The sequence below is a fragment of the Pelobates fuscus genome, chromosome 11 (assembly GCF_036172605.1).
Source record: "Pelobates fuscus isolate aPelFus1 chromosome 11, aPelFus1.pri, whole genome shotgun sequence".
Classification (NCBI taxonomy): Eukaryota; Metazoa; Chordata; class Amphibia; order Anura; family Pelobatidae; genus Pelobates; species Pelobates fuscus.
In genome coordinates, this window is record NC_086327.1 from 111,801,681 (window position 1) to 111,823,047 (window position 21,367).

At 41.2% G+C, this 21,367-nt stretch overlaps 1 protein-coding gene across 1 annotated transcript in view; it reads left to right on the top strand.

Annotated features, from left to right (window-relative positions):
* The window catches only part of GPR157 (G protein-coupled receptor 157), a 35,261-nt gene extending 14,547 nt beyond the window's left edge, over window positions 1-20,714 (top strand). Inside the window, exons 3-5 of the mRNA XM_063436721.1 lie at window positions 14,905-15,118; window positions 17,505-17,696; window positions 18,418-20,714. Coding sequence (XP_063292791.1) covers window positions 14,905-15,118; window positions 17,505-17,696; window positions 18,418-18,651 — 640 coding nt within the window. The 3' untranslated portion in view covers window positions 18,652-20,714. The remainder of the gene's footprint in view (window positions 1-14,904; window positions 15,119-17,504; window positions 17,697-18,417) is intronic.
* The last annotated feature ends 653 nt before the right edge of the window (window positions 20,715-21,367 follow it).

The window sequence follows — 21,367 nt, forward strand, 5'->3', positions numbered from 1 at the left end:
CTGCTCCCTTGTGGATCAGTGAGTAGAGCTAGGCAGGGAGGGATATGCTGGAACTTCCTATCCCTGCCTCTCTCCACACACAGTGACCCCTACTGGCCAGTGCTGGTATTGTATAGCAATCTCTTGTTTATACTGAGAAAAATACCAGCATTTGTATTTCCAGTATCACTGCAATATTGGCACCATCCAGGCAGCCTCAAATACTGGCTGTGCCAATAAAATAAAAGCCAGGTGGAATCCCTCAGAGTAGTGTGTGAAAAAAATGTACATTTTTTTAAAGATTTTTTTTTTAAATCAATGGGCCTATTCCATGGGCCTTGGCCTGGGCCTGGAGCTGCAGCTCCATCAGCCCCTATGTTAATCCGGCCCTGGTAACACCATTGGAATGAGATCACCGGATATCCTATATTTTCCTATAAGTTACCACTATTACCTTATGTAAAATCTAATAACTAACACATAATCCAGGATTTACTTGAAAACTGGAGAAATCCCCAAAATATCCTTCCTGGTAAAATAATTTAGAAATAAATAACGTTGTTGTTAAAGATTCCTGAATAGTATTTTAAACCTTTCCTCTACTGCCCCACAGTTCATTTGAATGTGTGGCACCCTGTATTTTTAATGGTTTATTAAGGTGTAGTGCAAAAAAATTTAATAAAATTAAAAGAAAAAGCCACTTATCACAAGTTTTCCCAGCTACATCACTATTTAGTAATTGTGCCCTCTGTGAGAGGCAGACCACCCCACAGTGGAAATACATTATTATCCCATAAACACCTGTACAGGAGAGAATTGTGGGATAAGAAGTTTATACCCAAGTACCGTTCAACTCATCACTTTGGAAGTATCAAACCACTCTGAAAGCTTACAGCAGTCATATTGCAGTTACTAGCAGTTTACACAAAGCGTGGTTGACTGTTTAGTGAATCGGGCTATGTTGAGATGTTGAAAGAGTTTATGTCTCCTGGGAGGAGAGAGCTCAGTCTAAGCTGCACCACATTCAAAACATGGATAAAATTGACATAAGCCAGGCTGGCTGGCAGGATGACTGACAGGAGGTGGAGGCGGAGTTAGAAAAAATGCCAAATATTTTGGATCTGGCAGAGTTTCAAGACTAAAAACTACACAGTTCCTGCACTGTAACCCGTTCAGCTTATAGTAACCCTTTAACTCCCACTATTTTACTCTGTTTTTACTTTCTTTTGCCACATTCAGGCTTTTATTCTACTAACGTGGGATTGGATTGCAAGAGTGTCGCTGGCAAAAAAATGAAATAAATTAAAAAATGGTCAAGGTTTTCCAGTGGAAGCGGTTTTAAGATTTAAAGAGCGATATACATTTTAAAATACATATTGTTTCCCAATCACTGTTACCTGTGCTCTGATCAGCTCAGGTAACAGTGCAAACCATAAAAACTTTTCCTGTGCACTATCCCAATTCTCTATGCACATTTTAAATAACTGGTGGGTTTTCGAATCACTCCAGTGGCCATTAAAGAGTAAGCTCTCCTGCCACATCAAGGCAAAACCTCTTTGGTGAGTCCTACACCAACAACTCACCCCGCTGTTTTCAGCTAAAGGTAAAAATCTCTAATGGAACAGCAAGGTGTAATGTTCTAAACTTGACACACTTAATAAGCCTTAAAGGGAAACAATAGTGCCAGCAAAACGTCAGTTGGCGGCGGAGACATGTATAAAGTTTTCCTATGGGGTTTTACATGATGCTGGATATCCTCATGCACAGCTTACGGACGTCCATCATTGATACCGGAGAAACTGACGGAAGCCAAGCACAGAGAGATGGACACAGGTTTCTTCAGGAAGGAAGAGATTCTTTATTGGATCACCGATCGGGACTCAGAGGGACTAGCGTCACCAAAATACAGCAAAGTCTGAGTACTGAATACATAGAGTACATTCCTTATATAGCACTGTAGCTCCTCCCACAATTAACTACACCCACACATACCCTTAACCTATTTAATGAATAGAGTCTAAACTCATCCATCCGGTCTAACCACGTGGCTCATCTGATACAAAGGAGAGGGACGCGTAATTCCAGTTCTTACATTCCTGCACCTGGTCAGTACAGTGATGACAGTATCTTAGCTACGTGTAATTAACCAACTGATACTACAAACACATATACATACATATGCCTTGTGGCAATCTTAGCCTGCTAAACTTGTATTTTACTGGAATTACATCACATTCCCCCCTTTGATGCCTCTGATATTTCACAATTACTTGAGGCATCACTTAACCTTGGTTTGCATATACCTCAGGTTACCATGAACCAGACCAGACTTATCTTATGATGTGAATCTTCAACATTCATCTTCTTGCATTGGTTCTCCCTGATCTAGAGCCTTATACTTATATATCGCCATTATCTGTGCAGCAGCCTTCCTCTCTGCTATACTTCCTATCAGGCTTTGCACAGACCTAACTACTAAGGGTATAAGACACGGTAGGAGTAGACACAACAGTAAAATCAGTAGGACTCCACCTACCACTGCCTTAAGCCCTCCAAACCACTCATACCAGCTACCAAACCAACTACTTGGATTGTACCCTTTCCATACCTGAGTAGGCACATGCGCTAGTTTAACCATATGGCTAGTAAGCTCAGCTATTGCTTGCCCTTCGTCATCTATTTGAAGACAGCAATTACTTAGGTTAAACTTCCCACATACACCTCCCTCTACTGCCAAAAGGTAATCCAAGGCTAATCTATTTTGGTAGACTGCTGTCCTCATCCTGGTGTTATGCTTCGCTAGAAGATTGAGCGCTTGTGATGTCTCATTTGTGATAATCTCAACCACCGCCTGTAATCTTATAATACGGTTGAGCATATAAATAGGGGTTCTATAACCAAAGGTACCATCCTCAGCCCACGTGGCTGGCCCATAATAATCTATGATACGCTGGGGAGGCCATTCATCATCTTCCCAGGCGCCTATCTCTATGGGTCCCCTTTTCTTCCTATGATTCACATCATACACTTTAACACCTAAAGTCTCACCTGTTTCAATCGGTAACAAGAAGAAGGATGGTTTGAGCATACCCAACACACATGCCCCTTCCCAGTCCTGTGGCAGCTCCGAATAGGCTTTCTTACCACAGATCCAGTACAAATTTGCTGGGGCTCTCCAGGTAGATGTGATGGATAGATCAAACCACACATCCTTTAAATTGGCATATCTAGCAAACGGGTTAGATGGTTCTGAGACATTTGAAGCCGACCACCAAGTTGTATTCTTTGTATCATCATCATAAGCTTTTTGCCCTAGACAAGTTAATTCTCCTACAGAAGTATTATACATTATTCCTTTCCTTGCTATGCAAACATAACCTATGATGGAGGTCTTTAATCTCCACTCAGATTTACCTCTAACACTCATATGATAATCGGCTTGTGTAGATATTAATTGGTCAACTGCCTCAGAACCGGACATTACCTCCTTTGCTTCCCAAGGCCATTGGTCTCCCATGTTAGTACCTCCACACACATAGCAGTTGGTAACATTAAGACTACCGGCAATACTTTCAGCTAAATCGATGAACAGGTTTTTAGCATTATGGGGGATCTTATTATCTATACTCATCTCTTCGTAAAAGGAATGGTATACTTGATGAGTCTGGGAGGATACCGTATCAGTCTCTATTCCTATAAACAATAATGTCCCAGGATCTAAACCCGTCCCGTATATTTGAAACCCAAATAAATTTCCATACTTATCTAAGAACTTGTCGGGGTTATTAATGAGTATATGGACTGGGTTGCATTCCATAGACTTACAATAAGGGCTAGTCGGCAACTTAGTCACTATCATGTCTTTGTCTACTGTCTGTCCCCAAGTTGCCCACCCCACACAAGACCAATATGGGCAAAAGTTATAATCTCTATTTGGGCATCTAGGACTTACATATTTATTTTTGCTACTGGGACAAATATATTTATCGTTAGACCCATACGTCCTCTCCCATCTAAGATCCCCACATACATTCCACGGCTTTCTACCACTCGATATCGCTTTACACGCATCAAATAGCAGAACACCCGAAGAATGTACGGATTCTAACACCGTTTTATTAATTAGGGTCCCCTGAGGATCTCCATTCCTGAGAGTCAACCAAATTGTACGCGGCTGATACTCCGGACTGAAGCACTTAGGTTCTCCTACTCCTAAATGGCACACACTATAATCTATATTTAAGTATCTACATCTCGATACATCTCCTTTACATTCGTATTGTGAATGCCAAATTAGGGTTTGGGAAATATGGTTACCTGTTCTCGTAGTCTTAATGCATACCTCACAGCTAGGAGTGTCGGTACCTCTACCTTCCTGAATATAAAAACACATGTAAATAAACACAATCAAAAGCACATCTTTCGCCGTCATCCTCAGTCTTCGTCCGTGCGATGGCGCCTCAGCTTCCAGGATGTGAGGGGCTGCAGGGAATGGAGTTCTGCTCGTCTTCACAGGTGTCCCTTCGAGACTTTCCTGGCTTATACACTATGTGATGGTAAGCGGACAGGCTTTATTATGGCCTTCTCACTCACACCTGTAACAATAAAATTTGTAATCCACAATAATTCCTCGTTACTCCGACTGAGTAGTGCGTTTTAACCGGATCTTGCAGGGATTCTCTGGATCTGCTGTAACTTGCCAAGAATCGACTGCTGCTGGTTTAACCCTGGAGTGATGTATCCACGGAGTCACTTCTGCTACTTTTATTGCTGTAGGGGTAGACAAGAGAACAACATAAGGACCTCTCCACTTGGGCCCTAACGGTACAGTATTCCACTCTTTAATCCACACTTGGTCTCCTGGATGATAACTATGAACAGGGGGATAAATATTCACAGGTAATCTATCTTGTACCCATTTCTGTACCTCCTCCATAGTTTTACCCAACTCTACAACCTGCTGCCGAGTAATTCCTTCTCCCAACTGACTCAAGTCCCCCCTTAAGTTACCAAGTACGGGAGGTGGTCGCCCATACATGATTTCAAAAGGAGAGAGGCCCATCCTTCTGGTAGGGGTACTGCGGATTCGCAATAAAGCTATGGGTAAGAGAACGTTCCACTTAAGTTGGGTTTCCTGACACATTTTAGCCAACTGGTTCTTTATAGTTCTATTCATTCTCTCTACCTTACCAGAACTCTGGGGTCTATATGCAGTATGAAGCCTCCACTTTATACCAAGCATATGAGTCAGTTGTTGTAGGCACTGGTGAACAAAAGCTGGACCATTGTCCGATCCTATAGAACAGGGTAGTCCATATCGGGGTATTATTTCTCGTAGCAGGAATCTCACAACTTCTCCTGCTTTCTCTGTACGAGTAGGACATGCTTCTACCCAGCCTGAATAGGTGCACACAATTACCAGCAGGTAACGATGTCCACCCGATTTAGGCATCACTGTAAAGTCTATTTGTAGATCGGACATGGGGAGTCCCCCCATAAACTGAACTCCTGGTGGCTTTACTGGTCCTTGTCTTGCATTATTCTTAGCACACGTTACACATCTACGTACAATGGCCTGAGTCAAGTTGGACAATCTTGGTATGTAGAAATGTTTTCTAAGAGATTCTTCAGTACTGTCTCTCCCAGAATGTGTCCCGTTGTGATAATTTTGGACAATTTCTACCGCTAGCGATGCTGGTATAACTATTCTTCCATCTTCTAGCTGATACCACTTGTTCTCCAGATACTTTCCCGGTTCAGTCTTTAACCACTCCTCTTCTTGAGCTGTATAAACTGGAGTCCATTGGGACAGTGGAGTTGGTATAAGAGCAGCTATATGCCCCACATACTCCTGTCTTCCTGATTCAGCAGCACGCTTAGCTGCACTATCTGCCATCCGATTTCCCTTGGTTACATCACCATCACCTCTCAGATGTGCTCGACAATGAATAATACCGACTTCTTTCGGCTCCCACACTGCTTCCAATAGTTGTAGGATTTCAGCTGCGTACTTGATTTCTTTGCCTTCTGAATTCAGTAGTCCTCTTTCTTTATACAAAGCTCCGTGGGCATGAGTGGTTAAAAACGCATACTTAGAGTCCGTATAGATATTTACTCTTAAACCTTCAGCCAATTGTAACGCTCGTGTTAGTGCTATTAATTCTGCCTTTTGTGCTGATGTTCCTTTCGCCAGTGGCCGAGCTTCTATCACCTTGTCTATTGTTGTCACTGCATATCCTGCATAGCGGATCCCTTCTTTCACATAACTACTGCCGTCGGTGTAATATTGAACATCGGGGTTCTGGATGGGAAAATCACGAAGATCTGGTCTACTTGAGAATACTTCATCCATTACTTCCAAACAATCATGTTGACTTTCAGTAGGTTGTGGCAAAAGGGTAGCTGGATTTAAGGTGTTTACAGTCTCTAAATGCACTCTTGGGTTTTCACACAACATTGCTTGATACTTGGTCATACGGCTATTACTAAACCAATGATTTCCTTTGTAATCCAACAACGTCTGTACTGCATGTGGGACTCGTACATAAAGTTCTTGACCCAGAGTGAGTTTATCGGCTTCAGCTACTAGCAGGGCGGCTGCAGCTACGGCTCTTAGACAAGGTGGAAGTCCGCTGGCCACTGCATCCAGTTGCTTAGACATGTAGGCAACAGGTCTTTGCCATGATCCCAAGTACTGTGTCAATACTCCCACAGCCATTCTTCTTTGCTCGTGTACATACAGGTAGAATGGTCGTGTGTGATCAGGTAGACCTAATGCTGGGGCACTCATCAAAGCCTTCTTCACATCTTCAAATGCCGTTTGCTGTTCTTGGGTCCATAGGAAGGGGTCGTGCTCTGTACCTTTGATAGCTGCGTACAGAGGTTTTGCTAGTATCGCATAACTGGGAATCCATATCCTACAGAAGCCTGCTGCCCCCAAGAATTCTCGCACTTGTCTTCTATTCTTGGGTATTGGTATTTGGCAGACAGCTTCTTTTCTCTCTGGCCCCATAATTCTTTGACCTTCAGAGATATGGAATCCTAGATACTTGACAGTTGGCAAACACAACTGAGCCTTCTTTCTAGACACCTTGTATCCTGCCTTCCAGAGAATGTGTAGTAGATCGTGCGTTGCTTGCTGACAGATTTCTTTTGTAACTGCTGCTATCAACAAGTCATCTACATATTGTAACAATACACACTCTCCTGGGATGGACTCGAAATCCAATAGATCTTGACTTAGGGCTGAACCAAATAGGGTAGGTGAATTTTTAAACCCTTGGGGCAGTCTTGTCCAAGTCATTTGGCGTTTTGAGCCCGTTACAGCGTTCTCCCATTGGAAAGCGAAAATACATTGACTTTCTGCGGCAATTCGGAGGCAAAAGAAGGCATCTTTGAGATCTAAGACTGTGAAGTAAGTAGCCCCGCCCGGAATTAAAGCAAGCAGGTTATATGGATTGGGTACAACTGGATGTATGCTAACAACCGCATCATTGACTGCTCTTAAGTCCTGCACAGGTCGATACTCATCTGTGCCGGGCTTTTGAACAGGCAGCAATGGGGTGTTCCAGGGGGAAGTACAGAATTTTAGGATACCATACCGTATGAACTTATCCAGATAGGATTGGATGTTCTTCTTAGCCTTCTGCGGAATGTGATATTGTCTTAGGCTCACTGGATAAACCCCATGTTTCAGTTCAATTTTTATTGGTGGAATATTGCGGGCCAGTCCTGGTGGGTTGTTCTCTGCCCAAACTCCTGGTATGTTAAACAATGTCTCATCACTCCTAGGGTTTTGGCTAGTCAACACTGTATAAAGTCGCCACTCTTCTTCCTTTGGTACGGATAAAGTCATAATACCTGAAGGTCCATTAAACTTTAAAGATGTTGTTCCATCTGGTAGGAACGTAATCTGCGCTTGTAATTTGGATAGCATATCACGTCCCAGCAATTGGACTGGACATTCAGGCATATAAAGGAATTGGTGTTTTACTACGTGGCCTCCCAATGTACAGAGTCGACTTTTAAGAACCGGTCTTTCAGCACTTCTTCCAGTTGCTCCTATCACAGTAATAGTCCTTCCAGATGGAGGAGCAACTAGATTAGTCACCACTGAATGTTCAGCACCAGTGTCGATCATGAACGCACTCCTTTTCCCCCCTATTGATACATCGACCATAGGCTCCGCTCGACCAAGGGGGATGGAGCCCGGTCGGTATCAATAGTCCTCCATGACCGTGTCAGCCAATCCTACGAAGTCCCTACCTTCTCTATCGCGGGACCTTTGCGCTGCTGGAATATATCTGTCTTCCCTAACACTTCCTCTGTTCCCATTACTCCCTCTATAACCATTACTCCCTCCGGGGCCTCCTCTACCTCTCGCTCTGCCTCTAAAGTTTCCGTAGCCTGCCCTGGGTTGGTCTCTCTCGTACTGCTCTCTTTGCGGACATTCGTTCCTCCAATGCCCTTCTTCCTTGCAATACGCACACTGATCCCTACTCAAAGGCTCCCTACTCCATCTATTATTGCCTCTATCTGGGCCCCGTTTATGTACGCCTGCGATCGCTACCGCTAGCATATCAGCCTTTTTACGCATCTTGCGCTCTTCCTCTTTCTTACTTTCTGTATCCCTGTTCATATAAACCTTATTAGCTACCTCCATTAGTTGGGTGATGGACATACCTGCAAACCCTTCTAACTTTTGTAGCTTGCGCTTAATATCTCCGTAAGCTTGGCTGACAAAGGCGGAGTTCACCATTCGGGAATTGTCTGCGTCTTCCGGATTAAAGGGGGTGTACAAGCGGTACGCCTCCAATAATCGGTCATAAAAGACACTGGGCGCTTCATCGCTTTTCTGGATCACCTCAACTGTCTTCGACATGTTAATGGCTTTCTTTCCTCCGGCTTTCATGCCAGCAATTATAGCGTCTCTATAGGCTCTGAGTTGAACCATATCAGCACCATTTACGTTCCAATCGGGATCAGTGTTGGGATAATGTGTTGCGGCCCATGCTGCTGGATTAGCTTGGTTCAAAGCACGGGCTCTATCTTCTAATGCTTTAATGGCTGCTTGATTTATTCTTGTCCTTTCCTCATTGTTAAATAAAGTCATTAGTAACTGCTGGCAATCAGCCCATGTCGGATTATGCGTCTGTACTATTGAGGTGAACAGATCAGTCATGGCTTGTGGTTTCTCAGTATACGAGGAATTATGGGTCTTCCAGTTTAAAAGGTCGGTAGTGGTGAAAGGGACATATACGAAGACAGGGTCAGCGTGTGCCATTTGACCTGCGGCATCGATATAAGCTGACCCGGGATTTAAGCGAAGAGGCATCTGATAGTGCTTTAATTGTTGGGCACCAGTCAACTGTCGGGTTTGGATGGGGCTACGTAGGGAAGCGTCAGTCATGGGTTCCGGTCGGGGAGAGATAGGGTATGGGGATGTGGGAGGTTGGTTTTGGGAAAAGGTAGTGAATAGAACACTTCGGGCCGAGCTAGATGAAGCTTGACCGGAAGTCTGAAGTGGCGCCAAATCAGGATATTCGTTTCTAATGGGGGTGGGTTCTGGTTCCGGAAGGGGAGATTTAGTACGAGGGGGGGTGGATCCTGTACTGGAGGAGGAAGCGGAAGTGGATGGGGGTAGTGAGGGAAGGGTTACAGGACTTCCTGCGTTTGCGTCACTTCTTCTTAACGGAAAGTAAGGGGGCGGCAAAGGGATCTCGGACTCAGGGGGCGTGTCCAAAATGGGCCTAACACCAGTCCTAGTGGACGAACAAGTCCTAGCTACCATGAGGCGACACTGCTCCTCGTGGCATGTCCGGAGCCATTTTGGCGAGTCATTTACGGCCTGTCTCCAACAATCAATATAAGGAAACTGGCCGTAAAGTTCAGGCCTACCTGATACAGCCACGTGTAAGCGCTGTACCAGAGTTGGATCCAAACTGCCACGTGGCGGCCATGCCGCAACCAAAGTAGGCCACTCCCTAGTGCACAAAGTGACCAAACGTACAGGAGACATCTTTACCCCAAAATCACAAACTTTGAATCCCTTTTTAAAATTCTTAACCATACATCCTAAGGGATCCGGAATCGTTGACTGCGACGCACCCATATTTAACAGTGGAACGTTGTCGACAACGATTACTATACACGCGTACTATTCAACAGTCACACCCGTTTCCTCTGGCAACAGCACCACGTGGTACGGTTATCAAGTGAAACGTACACCATAACAATAAACACTCAGGGAATTCCCGTACACACACAGCTGCTACACCAGTCACTATATAATCAATATTATGCCCTTTGGCGTAACTACACAGTCACCCACGCTATAATTCTCTATATACGAATTACCCGTCTATAACACACCCAGTAACATCGTCTTTTACAAATAGCGGTTACAGTACGGTTAGCATAGGTCAAAGCACAAGTTAAGGTCACAATACAATTATTAGTGGTTATGGTGTTAAAACATGCAATGGACGACAATGATTAGTACTTATTATACAATGTCAGTAAATATACAGGGTTATGGTACCGTGCACTATAATACAGCAACACACTATTAACACTCTCGCTAGACGGCTGAGCTCGCGCTATCTAACAAGATATACACTTTACTAAAACAATCGTTAACACATTTACAATTCCCAACTAAACTATTGGCCAGTACCTTGAATGGACTACCTAAAACTATATACACCCGTTTTGGTTAGCCACACTGCCCAATCACCACATATACATAGCGAGCTAGAGATCCGAATTTACACAGACGCCTCTTAGTCGCACTATACAACGAGCTAGAGAACCGAATTTACACAGGCGCCTCTTAGTCGTACTATCAAAAGTCTAGTGGGTTCCAAATTTACACGCCTTCCCACTTAGCCCAGATAGGATGAGAACTAGCGAACCGAATTTACACAGGCGCCGCTTAGTCTCCCGGTCCCTCCGACCTAGCGAACGTAATATACACCCTAGAACGCTAGTCTAGACAAGACACCGGTGTCCGGCTAGGGCTATCTTACACCAGGACCCCGCCTGACTAACCAAATCAAACGGTCTGACTAAAGAGCGTTCGATCGAGCGGTGCGCCTTCGCTCCTTCCCTCCGACAGAGGGGGCAGATACAGATTCAAAAACCCCTTTGGGCCTACCGCACAATCGGTATACCCCTAGCGGGTCCTGCCGTCTAAAACAGCAGTTATCTTACCTCCTCGTTCCTGAACCTGAGTTCACACTCATCGACGGGGACACCCCAGCACTTCTCACGTAGAGGCCGATGATCTCCTGGACAACAGACCAGTGGCGCCGAGACGAAGGGAGGTCCACGCAGAAGTTCAGGGGTGCAGCCGTAGAGAACGTGGGCAAAGATAGACCGTCTCACGCCTCTGCCTCTCAGCTACCGTTGAACGATGAGCTTCCCGGCCAATGCACCAAATGATACCGGAGAAACTGACGGAAGCCAAGCACAGAGAGATGGACACAGGTTTCTTCAGGAAGGAAGAGATTCTTTATTGGATCACCGATCGGGACTCAGAGGGACTAGCGTCACCAAAATACAGCAAAGTCTGAGTACTGAATACATAGAGTACATTCCTTATATAGCACTGTAGCTCCTCCCACAATTAACTACACCCACACATACCCTTAACCTATTTAATGAATAGAGTCTAAACTCATCCATCCGGTCTAACCACGTGGCTCATCTGATACAAAGGAGAGGGACGCGTAATTCCAGTTCTTACATTCCTGCACCTGGTCAGTACAGTGATGACAGTATCTTAGCTACGTGTAATTAACCAACTGATACTACAAACACATATACATACATATGCCTTGTGGCAATCTTAGCCTGCTAAACTTGTATTTTACTGGAATTACATCACATCATCAGTTAAGTGACCAAAATATGCCTAACGACACGGAAGTCCCTCTAGTAGACAGCCATTAGGGGAGGAGTTAACCGTCAAAGTTAATTATTGCTGATTATTAAAAACTGCAATAATAACTTTGCAGGGTTAACGGGCCTGGGACAGAGCACCCAGACCACATCGGGGAGCTGGCGTGGTCTTGGTGCCTAGTCCTTTTAATACGGAAAACACATGGGGTTGGTGGCAGCATTGTAACATAGCCCAGAAGTAGTCAGTTTGAGCGCAGGGCTTAACTTTGTATGTTTGTAACGGGGCAATCCATGTCCTCTACACGCACCATAACCAACCTTTTGGTAAAGTGGTTATGGGGTAGTGCCCACTGAATCATAGAGTGAGGGCTCTGTTTACATATGAAATTTGTTTTATGGACCCAGTTGATGTTTTATCTAGTGATGCAAAGAAAGACAAATAACTGCATTTATTCCACAGACGAGTCTCTTTAGTTATAATGTTTTATTTATAGAGTCTTTTTAGGAGCCTGAGGCTCAAGATATTCATCAACAATAATCAAAAGAATATATTGTGCCTAATATGCTGATACGACGAAAAACTTGTTTACATCCAAAATCACCCTTCTGCCTCCCTCTCCCCTAGAGGTAGATACTTATGTGAAACTTGTAAAACAAGAATTGCTATTTTGTATAACTCTAACCACGGCTGTCTGTTTCTTAACTCAAGCAAATCTAAGTATGTGAACCCAAAGGGCACAACGTTCTTATAAATAATGTCTCCTTTACATTCATTGCATGTGCCGCAGCCAGGCTCAAGCTGTGCGATATCTCCTACATGTCCCCAAACTATATACAAAATAAGCAACACAATGTACAAATGTACACTGCGTAACCAAGAAATTGAGGATCCGTTAGCGGTTTAAAAATCAACTTCATTACATAACTTTGGTTACAATTTGGCAGTCCTCATCAATTCATAGTGACTAAGCTAGTTGCCCTTCATGGCTTGAGATGAGCCACTTACATTATTATTGAACTTGCTGGTAAAGGAAGTGCGGTGGTGGTCATGTCTAAAAAAGATTATGTCCGAGGTCAGGCGATAGGTTGGTGAGCCTGACACACACAAAAAATGTGCTAGATACCCCCTTTAGGACTTGTAAGAAATATCAAGGCTGTGCTTAAGGGGGCTTTTCGAGATAAATCAGATTTTATTTTCCTTCTGCTAGTTTCCTCCAGTCTGTTACATTTGGCCTGTGGTTTCTTTTCTGGTTCCAAATATTATGTAGTACCATGGTAATTTTAAAGCATTATCTATTCATTTCAATTTGGAGTTAAGAAATGTTCCTGATGTTCTTTGGGCTAGCCATCTTCACCCCAGCTACATTTAAACAAATACATGGAGGTGAAATCACTGGCTGGCATGTTGTAAACAAACAAAAGTTTTGTGCACCACCAATAGACTTCCAGCAGGAAACCAAGACCAAGTAACACGTGATATCCTTCAGACTTACAGCAAGTGGCTTTTTCCTCTCCAGAAAAGTTCTCTCGGTTCTAGTAGGCCAGTAGATGAGTCCACCTTATACACATTATTTTGTGGACTTTTATGTGTAGCCTATAGTACCATCCTACCGTCTCTCTACATGATGCTCTTCTTTTGTCCTTCTCTAATAGCCAACACACCTCCTCCCCAAACAGCTGTCCTATTTGATGATAAGGGCCACTTAAAAGCACTCATTATTGAGATTGAATAGTTGCAATCCCCACACGCGTTATGTGGTTCTTCTTCAACCTCAATAAATACTCAAATTCCAAAAAACAAATGACTACCTCTTGCACTTGAGTTACATACTGTACTGACTAATGCACTCTGCATTCTTGTAATGAACACTAGGGGTCATAATATGTCAAGTATGTGTGGCAAACTGAGAGCTAATTTTTTCAGTGTGTTTTGTTTAACTCCTGCTGTAGTGATGGTGGAAACACTGAAAACGGCAGTACGTCTTCAGAAATAAATTAGGCTTTGAATTGCACAGTTAAACTTTGTGCTTTTGGTTTTCATTTTCTAAGATTTAGTATTACAAACTGGTGCACAGTTTTTTTTCCATTTGGTTGTTTTTTGTTCTCCCTCTCCCCCCCCCCCCCCCCCCCCGAAACATTTTATTAAAATAATCTAGATTTACATTGCATAAATAATAGCCTAGAATGCATTCACTTTTTACAATAATTCAAATCAATGGGCATATAAGCCTACAAGTACAAATGACAACATGGCATTGAAGGCATAGTGCAATTTCAAATAGTTACGAATATCAGTAAGGAACCCATAGAGGAGGTATGTAACGCAGCCATAAAAATACTGGGAGCGGAGATGTGGGATCTAAGGGGAGAAAGGCAGCAGAGTAGGAACTGTCTATATAGATTTAGCGGAGATGGGGAGGCTCTGTGAGGAGTTTGTGCACACACCATGGAATGGTTTCCAGTACTGATTTGATTCACTGCTGGAAGGAGTAGTTTAGATTTTTTATTTTTTTTTAATAATATCTCCAAAACTGAAAAATATTTGGACATTCTGGCCTTTTATTATAAAGTATATTCAGGCAACCCATTCTGAATGTGAATGAACGTATGTCTCTCTATAAATGAAGATAGCGTGGAACCACTATATTGTTTCTAGATTTGTAGAATGGTGTTGTGGGCTACAGGTGCTAATATTCTAAGAAATCCCTTGTGATAGTGAAGGTTCAGCTTGAGAATGCTGAACTTGTCCAATTCAGAGGTGATGGGAAGCCATGTGATAATGATGGGCAAATTAACCATACAACCTAGAAGACTTGGATTTGTGAACAAGGCATCAAATAGTGGTAGAGGTCAGCTTTGGGATGTCGGCATCCAGAACTGGTACGCCCAGCAGATAGGAAGTCCAGTTCAACTCAAATTTCTCAATTGACGTTGTTTAATTATGTGTGAATGAACGGAGTGCATCATTTTAAATTTATTTTTTTAAAAAAGGTGCATGGATAACCTCTGTCCTTTTTTCTACAGTTGGGGAGTCCCACTGGTGATCACCGTGGCTGCTGTGTCTTTGCAAAAGATTGGCTATGATGCCTCCTATGTGTCCGTAGGCTGGTGCTGGATAAACATTGACGCCGAGGACAAACTCATGTGGATGTTGTTGACTGGCAAAGTGTGGGAGATCCTGGCATATATCATTCTGCCTGTGCTGTATGTTCTCATCAAGAAGCACATCGGACGAGCGGTAAGGCCTTTTCTATCTTTTTCTATTTCTATTGATGTTCTCCTAGCTTTTGTTTTTCGTTTTTATTACGTTATAGGTTTTTTTTTATAGTTTTAAGGTTTATGCACAAACGAAGTCTCAGGAACCCCTCTTAGATTACATATTATTAAATAACAACACAGGAATACATTTTTGCTGCCTTACCGCTATCCACTCTACACCTCTTGAAGATAAGCCCAATTTGAGTGCATATATCAGTCAGAAGTTTATTTATAATACCCTATAAATAATGACTAGCTCCTTGATGTACTTGAAGAATTTAACTGTCTGCTAAGGTGTAATTTTGCTAAGGTGTAATTTTGAGTATCTTATCGATAATGAACAAAAAGCCTCACATTTTTTGAGTAAGCATGGTAAACTGCCTTGAGCTGTGTAGACCTCCCAACAGGACAGAAGTAAGAAAAACAAAGTCATGACTTCATAAGTCATATTAATATAGGCAGGCTTGGGGGTGTTTTCCTTCAAAATAGGTAATTGTACACATAAAGTTCCAAAATGTATTTTTGCCAATACCTTTGGTGTGACAGGTTCGTTCAATAATGGTGGTTTTTGATGACTTTGTGGAACAAGTAACTCTTGTACGTAAACGTGTATTTAAATGATTTTTTTTGTTTTACGTTTCTCCTTTCTTCAAACATGTCACCCTAATTCTGGGGTGAGGTGAAACTCTTTCTCAAACTACATCACTGAAAAGAGATTGGGGGGTTTCTGTTGAACCAGAGTTTGCAAAGGTTCTATCTAGAAAGTGTTTATATATAATGCCTCTTCCGAACTACATTGGTTTATACCGGAAGCAGGTTTGTTAGAATTTGAATAGTGACAGAAGATGGTATGATTAAGGTAATGTACAGCTACCACCGGTCATTTATCTGTGGAAATATCAACACTGTTTGGAAAAAAAACAGCACATATAAATTGTGACCCCGGATGTTGACCGGATTTCTAGAGATTTCTAAAAAAAAAAAAAATCAGTTCAAAATACTTTTCAAAGGCGTGACTTTTACTTAAGAAATAAGTAGATGTCATGTGTATGTGGTTTGAATTTAGTGAAGTGAAACTTGTGTAGCAATGAATTTGCATTCATGAGTAACCTTTATTAAAGAAGGGTTTTCTGTTGAATTTTTTTTACATATTTAAACATTGTTTGCATTTGGTCACTTCTGTTGCTGACAAATAATTTATTTCCAATTTAATAATTTTAAAAAATAAACACAAAATTTACATGTTTCTCCCCAATCCCTAACTCATTGTACACAGAGCCACAGATTTCTCAAAGGCCATTTAAGTGGTCTCATTCTGGCCACCATTACCGTCCTTAGCGGTAGCTTTTGGACACCGTAGGAATTAAAGGAAACACCTTATGCATATTCTGTCCATCTATCTGTATGTGTTACTTGTTAACATACACTTATATTCACAATTCAATCCAGTCTTTCGAAGTTCAAAATCAACGACATTCACACAGGTTTTAACAGAACTCTACATGTTTGCATATATGCTCGAAAACTCTCCCAGTAATTAAATTGTTTACCAGCATGACATCTGTTTTGTCCTATCATGACATGATATTTTATTAAAAGATTTCAAAAGCATTTACAGAAATATTAACCTTTTGAGCACAGCAGGGGGTGCGCACTTTATTCCTGTGTCAGGCAAATAGTTAAACGGTTCTAAATGTATAAATTACCATGGTGTGTGTAAAGTGTTATTTTAAACTTGATAAATGTTCCCATAACAAAAAGATGTGGCTAAGCCCTGGCCTTCTCCACCTCTGCTCTACCCAAAACAACCATATTTATCAAGCGCAAGTACAGACATTCTGTCTCGGTGAAAGTGTCGGCAATCAGAATGTATGTCAAAGGTGAGAGAGATCTGTCGTTACATTCTAATAGAACAAAGGAGTTTCACAAAATCCAGAATCACAGAATTTGTTCACAGAACATTCCAGGCTGCAGTTGAACCCAAATTAATTCTTTATATAAATGTTACACGAAAAACAAAAATAAAAAGCATCCATCTATTTGAGGTTTTTGTATTTTGTTGCAAAGCCCCAAGATTTACATCTACTGCAGAGAGTCTCAAATAAAGCTTTGAAATAGTGATTTGCGTTAATAATTTCCCAGACCCATCCATCTTGTTTGCAGTTGGAAATTACAGAGTAGAAGATATTGAGAGAGTATAATTAATGGGTAAAATGCGCCGGTTAATAACTACTGTGCTATTAAAAGACACCCAATTAATCTGGGAAAAATTTTCAGGGTTTGGTAAGCACATCCATCAACACTTCTTCAATTTCAGTGATAATGTGGTTTTTAAACCGGTATTGACTTTTGTGTTCTTTTCCCAGCATGCAGCTCTTTCAGAATATCGCCCGATCCTGGCCGTTACTCCTGTGTATCAGCCCAGAACCATTGCCGATAAGAAGCTGGTATTCATCCCCATTATATTTATCTTCCTTCGTGTCTGGAGCACCATTCGGTTCATTTTGACTCTGTGTGGTTCCCCGGCAGTTCACAACGTCATACTCGTCATTCTTCATGTAAGTCAACCTTCCGTTACAACAAATGTTTGTCCCAAATAGAGTACTGTGATCCCCAGATGGCCAACTGCATTCTTAAGTATGCTAGTTGTGTCTTTTTAATCCTTTCAGCTTCACAAAATAGAAAGCATCGTGAAATGATATCCTTTGATTAAAATCGTATCTGGTTTATATTCCACCTTTAACACTTTTGCTACCTACTCTTACTTCAGAAAAAGAATAAACAGAAAAACATGAGAAGAGACAAAATATAATAAATACTTGCCTAATACCTCAAGTTTCTCCTTGATGAATCCATGAGCTGTCAGCTGTCTGTGGTAAGGGGGAGTGTTAATGTAATGTTTATGCTCTCTCCCCCTTTTTTTAATATATTTATCTTAATTTGGTGTGTGGAAGAAGCTTTCTTGGTCAGTCGAAATGAAATTACTCCCATTACCCAATGGATACAATTACCCTACCTGTATCCTCTGATTTCATATTGCACTTTGTACTTCCCGATAGTTATATGGTTATATACACATTAACACAGGGATACGTTTTTAGAATATATTAGGGACCACCTATTGTAGGCCGTCAAAAATTCCTACAACTCTCCAGAAATCTCTGCTTCATAGTTCTCAGTGTTAACAAAGTAACTTTCACCCTCCCCACCGCCTCTGTTTGATGGCAGGTTCTCCTATTGCATTGCCTATACCGTAACACAATTCTTTTCTTCTTTTAGGGTATCGGAAACACCTTTCAAGGAGGAGCCAATTGTATCATGTTCGTATTGTGCACTGGGGCAATCAGGTCGCGCCTTTTGACATCACTGACCTGCAGGTGTTGCAAGCCCAGTTGGAGTAGCAGTAGTGAATACAGACAAATCGAAGAGTCTGTGGAGCCGGAATTCAACTACGCTTCCACGGAAGATGCAGGAGAGGGGGTAAAGTGGCCGACCCATCTGCCAAGGACATGACCTTGCTCGTGGTGTACATGTGTCATGTGAAAACTTCCTTAGGTTGTGCTGGTGCCAGCTTTCAAGACTTAATTATACAAAGAAGGGCTTTTAAGACATGAACCTGATCAGTTAAATCGACCCTCTTTTTTTAAGGAGCCTGTAAAAGAACTGTAGCAGACATTTGATGATAATTATTATTATTATTATTATTATTATTTTGACTTGGAAACCATAAGAGAGCTACACACTGCTTGGGACTCTGCTCTCCATCCAAAAGTGTGTGTGAATTTTTTTTATTGTTTTTGTGTAATATGTTTTGGAGTTTTTTTTTGTATGTTCAAGGACTCTATGAAAATATAGTATGGACTCTTCTTGTGATTCTTTTGGAACCATATTTCTCGTTTACAATATTTACCATCTCTACTACTATTGGTAGAGAAGATACGTAGCAAATGAACCTGCGCTCTGCACCTAAAGTTTTCCATACGTGGCCTTGGTTACATCGAGATTTGTCCACTTGTATACAGCTGACAGACCAACCAATACAAAGAAAGAAGATTGTAGACTTGGAAGTCTACAAGGTTCCAAATTCTGGTTTGTGCTGTAAGCTTTGAAAGTCATTCTCAGGACCTACCAGCAGTTTGTGTTTTCAAAATCTCCTCCATTAAATAATGTGGGTTCAATGCTTTGTCATCCCACTTACGTTTGTGAAAAATGAACTTTTTGTCACATATGGCTCTGGAAACCATCTGCTGCTGTTCTTCGTAAGGATCTGCGTTGACAATCTATGCCATTGAACACATAATGAAGTGTTAGCTGTGATAACAACATACACTGAAACGGTAGTGTGCCCCAAGGTTTACAAAGCAAAGATGCGTAACTATAAATGTTACAAATAGGTCATGACGGTGGAAATATTGGAAATTTCCAATTTTTTCCTACTTAAATAACCCTTTTTTTAAAAAGAAAAAAAAAATTGTTTTTCTTGCTGCAAGCTGTTTCTTTTGTAGATTGGATTTTCCTTTGTTAATGGCAGCTGGAGGTCTGTTTATCCCTAAATTGCGTTTGGACGAACAGTTCATGAATTTGTAGGTTTGGAATAGAGAACACTCCAATCAGTTTGCAAACTGATGACATTGTTTATTTAATATATATTCTATTCCTTTTTGTTACTTACGATTTCCGTTCTGAGTACAGGATTTAATCAATTCTCTGTAGTCATAATAAAGGGAGGGATCCTGTAGTCACTATTACTATTTCCTCTTAATGAATTGGTTATAGTACCTGGAGTCCCCTTGCCCTGTCTGTCCATTTAATGTTAAATCATTCGAGCAGCTCAACACTAAATAATGGTCCAATGGCCACCGATTACTCTAGGTGTGGCTAAGACAGAGATACCTTGTAGCCAGACACATTCATACCAGAAACGTGCACTTTGATAGGCTAGAAGCAGTCAGCAGACACTTTCAACCCAGCACAGCTGCCCATTGCTAGTCAGGCTAATACTGTCTCATTAGCCCGAACAGCACAGAGGGGATGAGTTGCTGGGGACTTTCTTTTAGCATTGAAACTTAAAAACATTAAAAACTGCCTGACGCTTAATGACAGTATGGAATCAGGAAACTCCACACACTGTAACCACTTCAATGAGATGAAGTAGGCAGAGTTCCTACAGTGTCTCTTTAAGTCTTGAATTAGATATTATAAACAGTCATATTTGAAAACAGCATTAAAAGAGGCTGAACCAATGGTCAAGTTGATTGTTGGGTGATTGCCGAGGAATTAAGCATTTGTCATGTGAAAAAATAATTGACAAATGTGTGATACAGTTAACTTATTCCCAGTTTTCATCTTTTTTGTGAGAAAATAATTATACAATTGAAAAATACTAAACTCCACCTTTAGTAAGAGACTTATGAATTTGCATGGCATTTATAAAGATGTAATTTACGTATTGTGACTCTGTCCTTATATTGGGTGACAATAACTCCTAATGTCTTTTTAAACATGGAGGAGTAATAAAGTGCCTCTAATTTTGTAAATATTCTGTTTTGTCAGTGGACTGACCAAAAAAATTATTAAAATATGTTTTTTTATACCTATCAATGTTTTGTCTTTTAATATGGGAAATAATTAAGTTTTCTACATTAATTTAATTTACCGATACACTTGCTGTTGGTTATGATCTTATACAAATTATATAAACTTTCCGAATGTTACTTTATTTCGCAATTACTTTGCGTAATGAAAGGTTTAATCATGCACATATCTGAAAACGCCTTTATCCAGAATAGATTTAATTGGGTTTGGCAGCTTACAATGAGAATAGACTTGGGAGGGTTACAGAAATATTCCAACCCACTAAATTCTAAAACACGCTAAAGCCTCGTGCAGGCACATCGGATTCTTTTCTTCACTGGATGCTAATTTCTCAGTAACCAAATTAATGTATTCAGAATGATACAAATGATACATTTCTGTGTTAATAATTCTGCATTTATTTCTCGGGCACTTTTGCACATTTGTTATGCCCGAATGGCCTTACATTATGTTTGATTGAATATAAATAATTAATAATAAATTGAAAATTAATACTGTATAATTAATATTGTAATGGGTGAAGTGGACCTATTTAATTTTTTAGATTTAATATGCTGATATCATGCATAAAAAGTAGTTTAGTTGAAAGAAATTAAAACGGTATTATAAATTTCATTTGTATTGCACAATTATA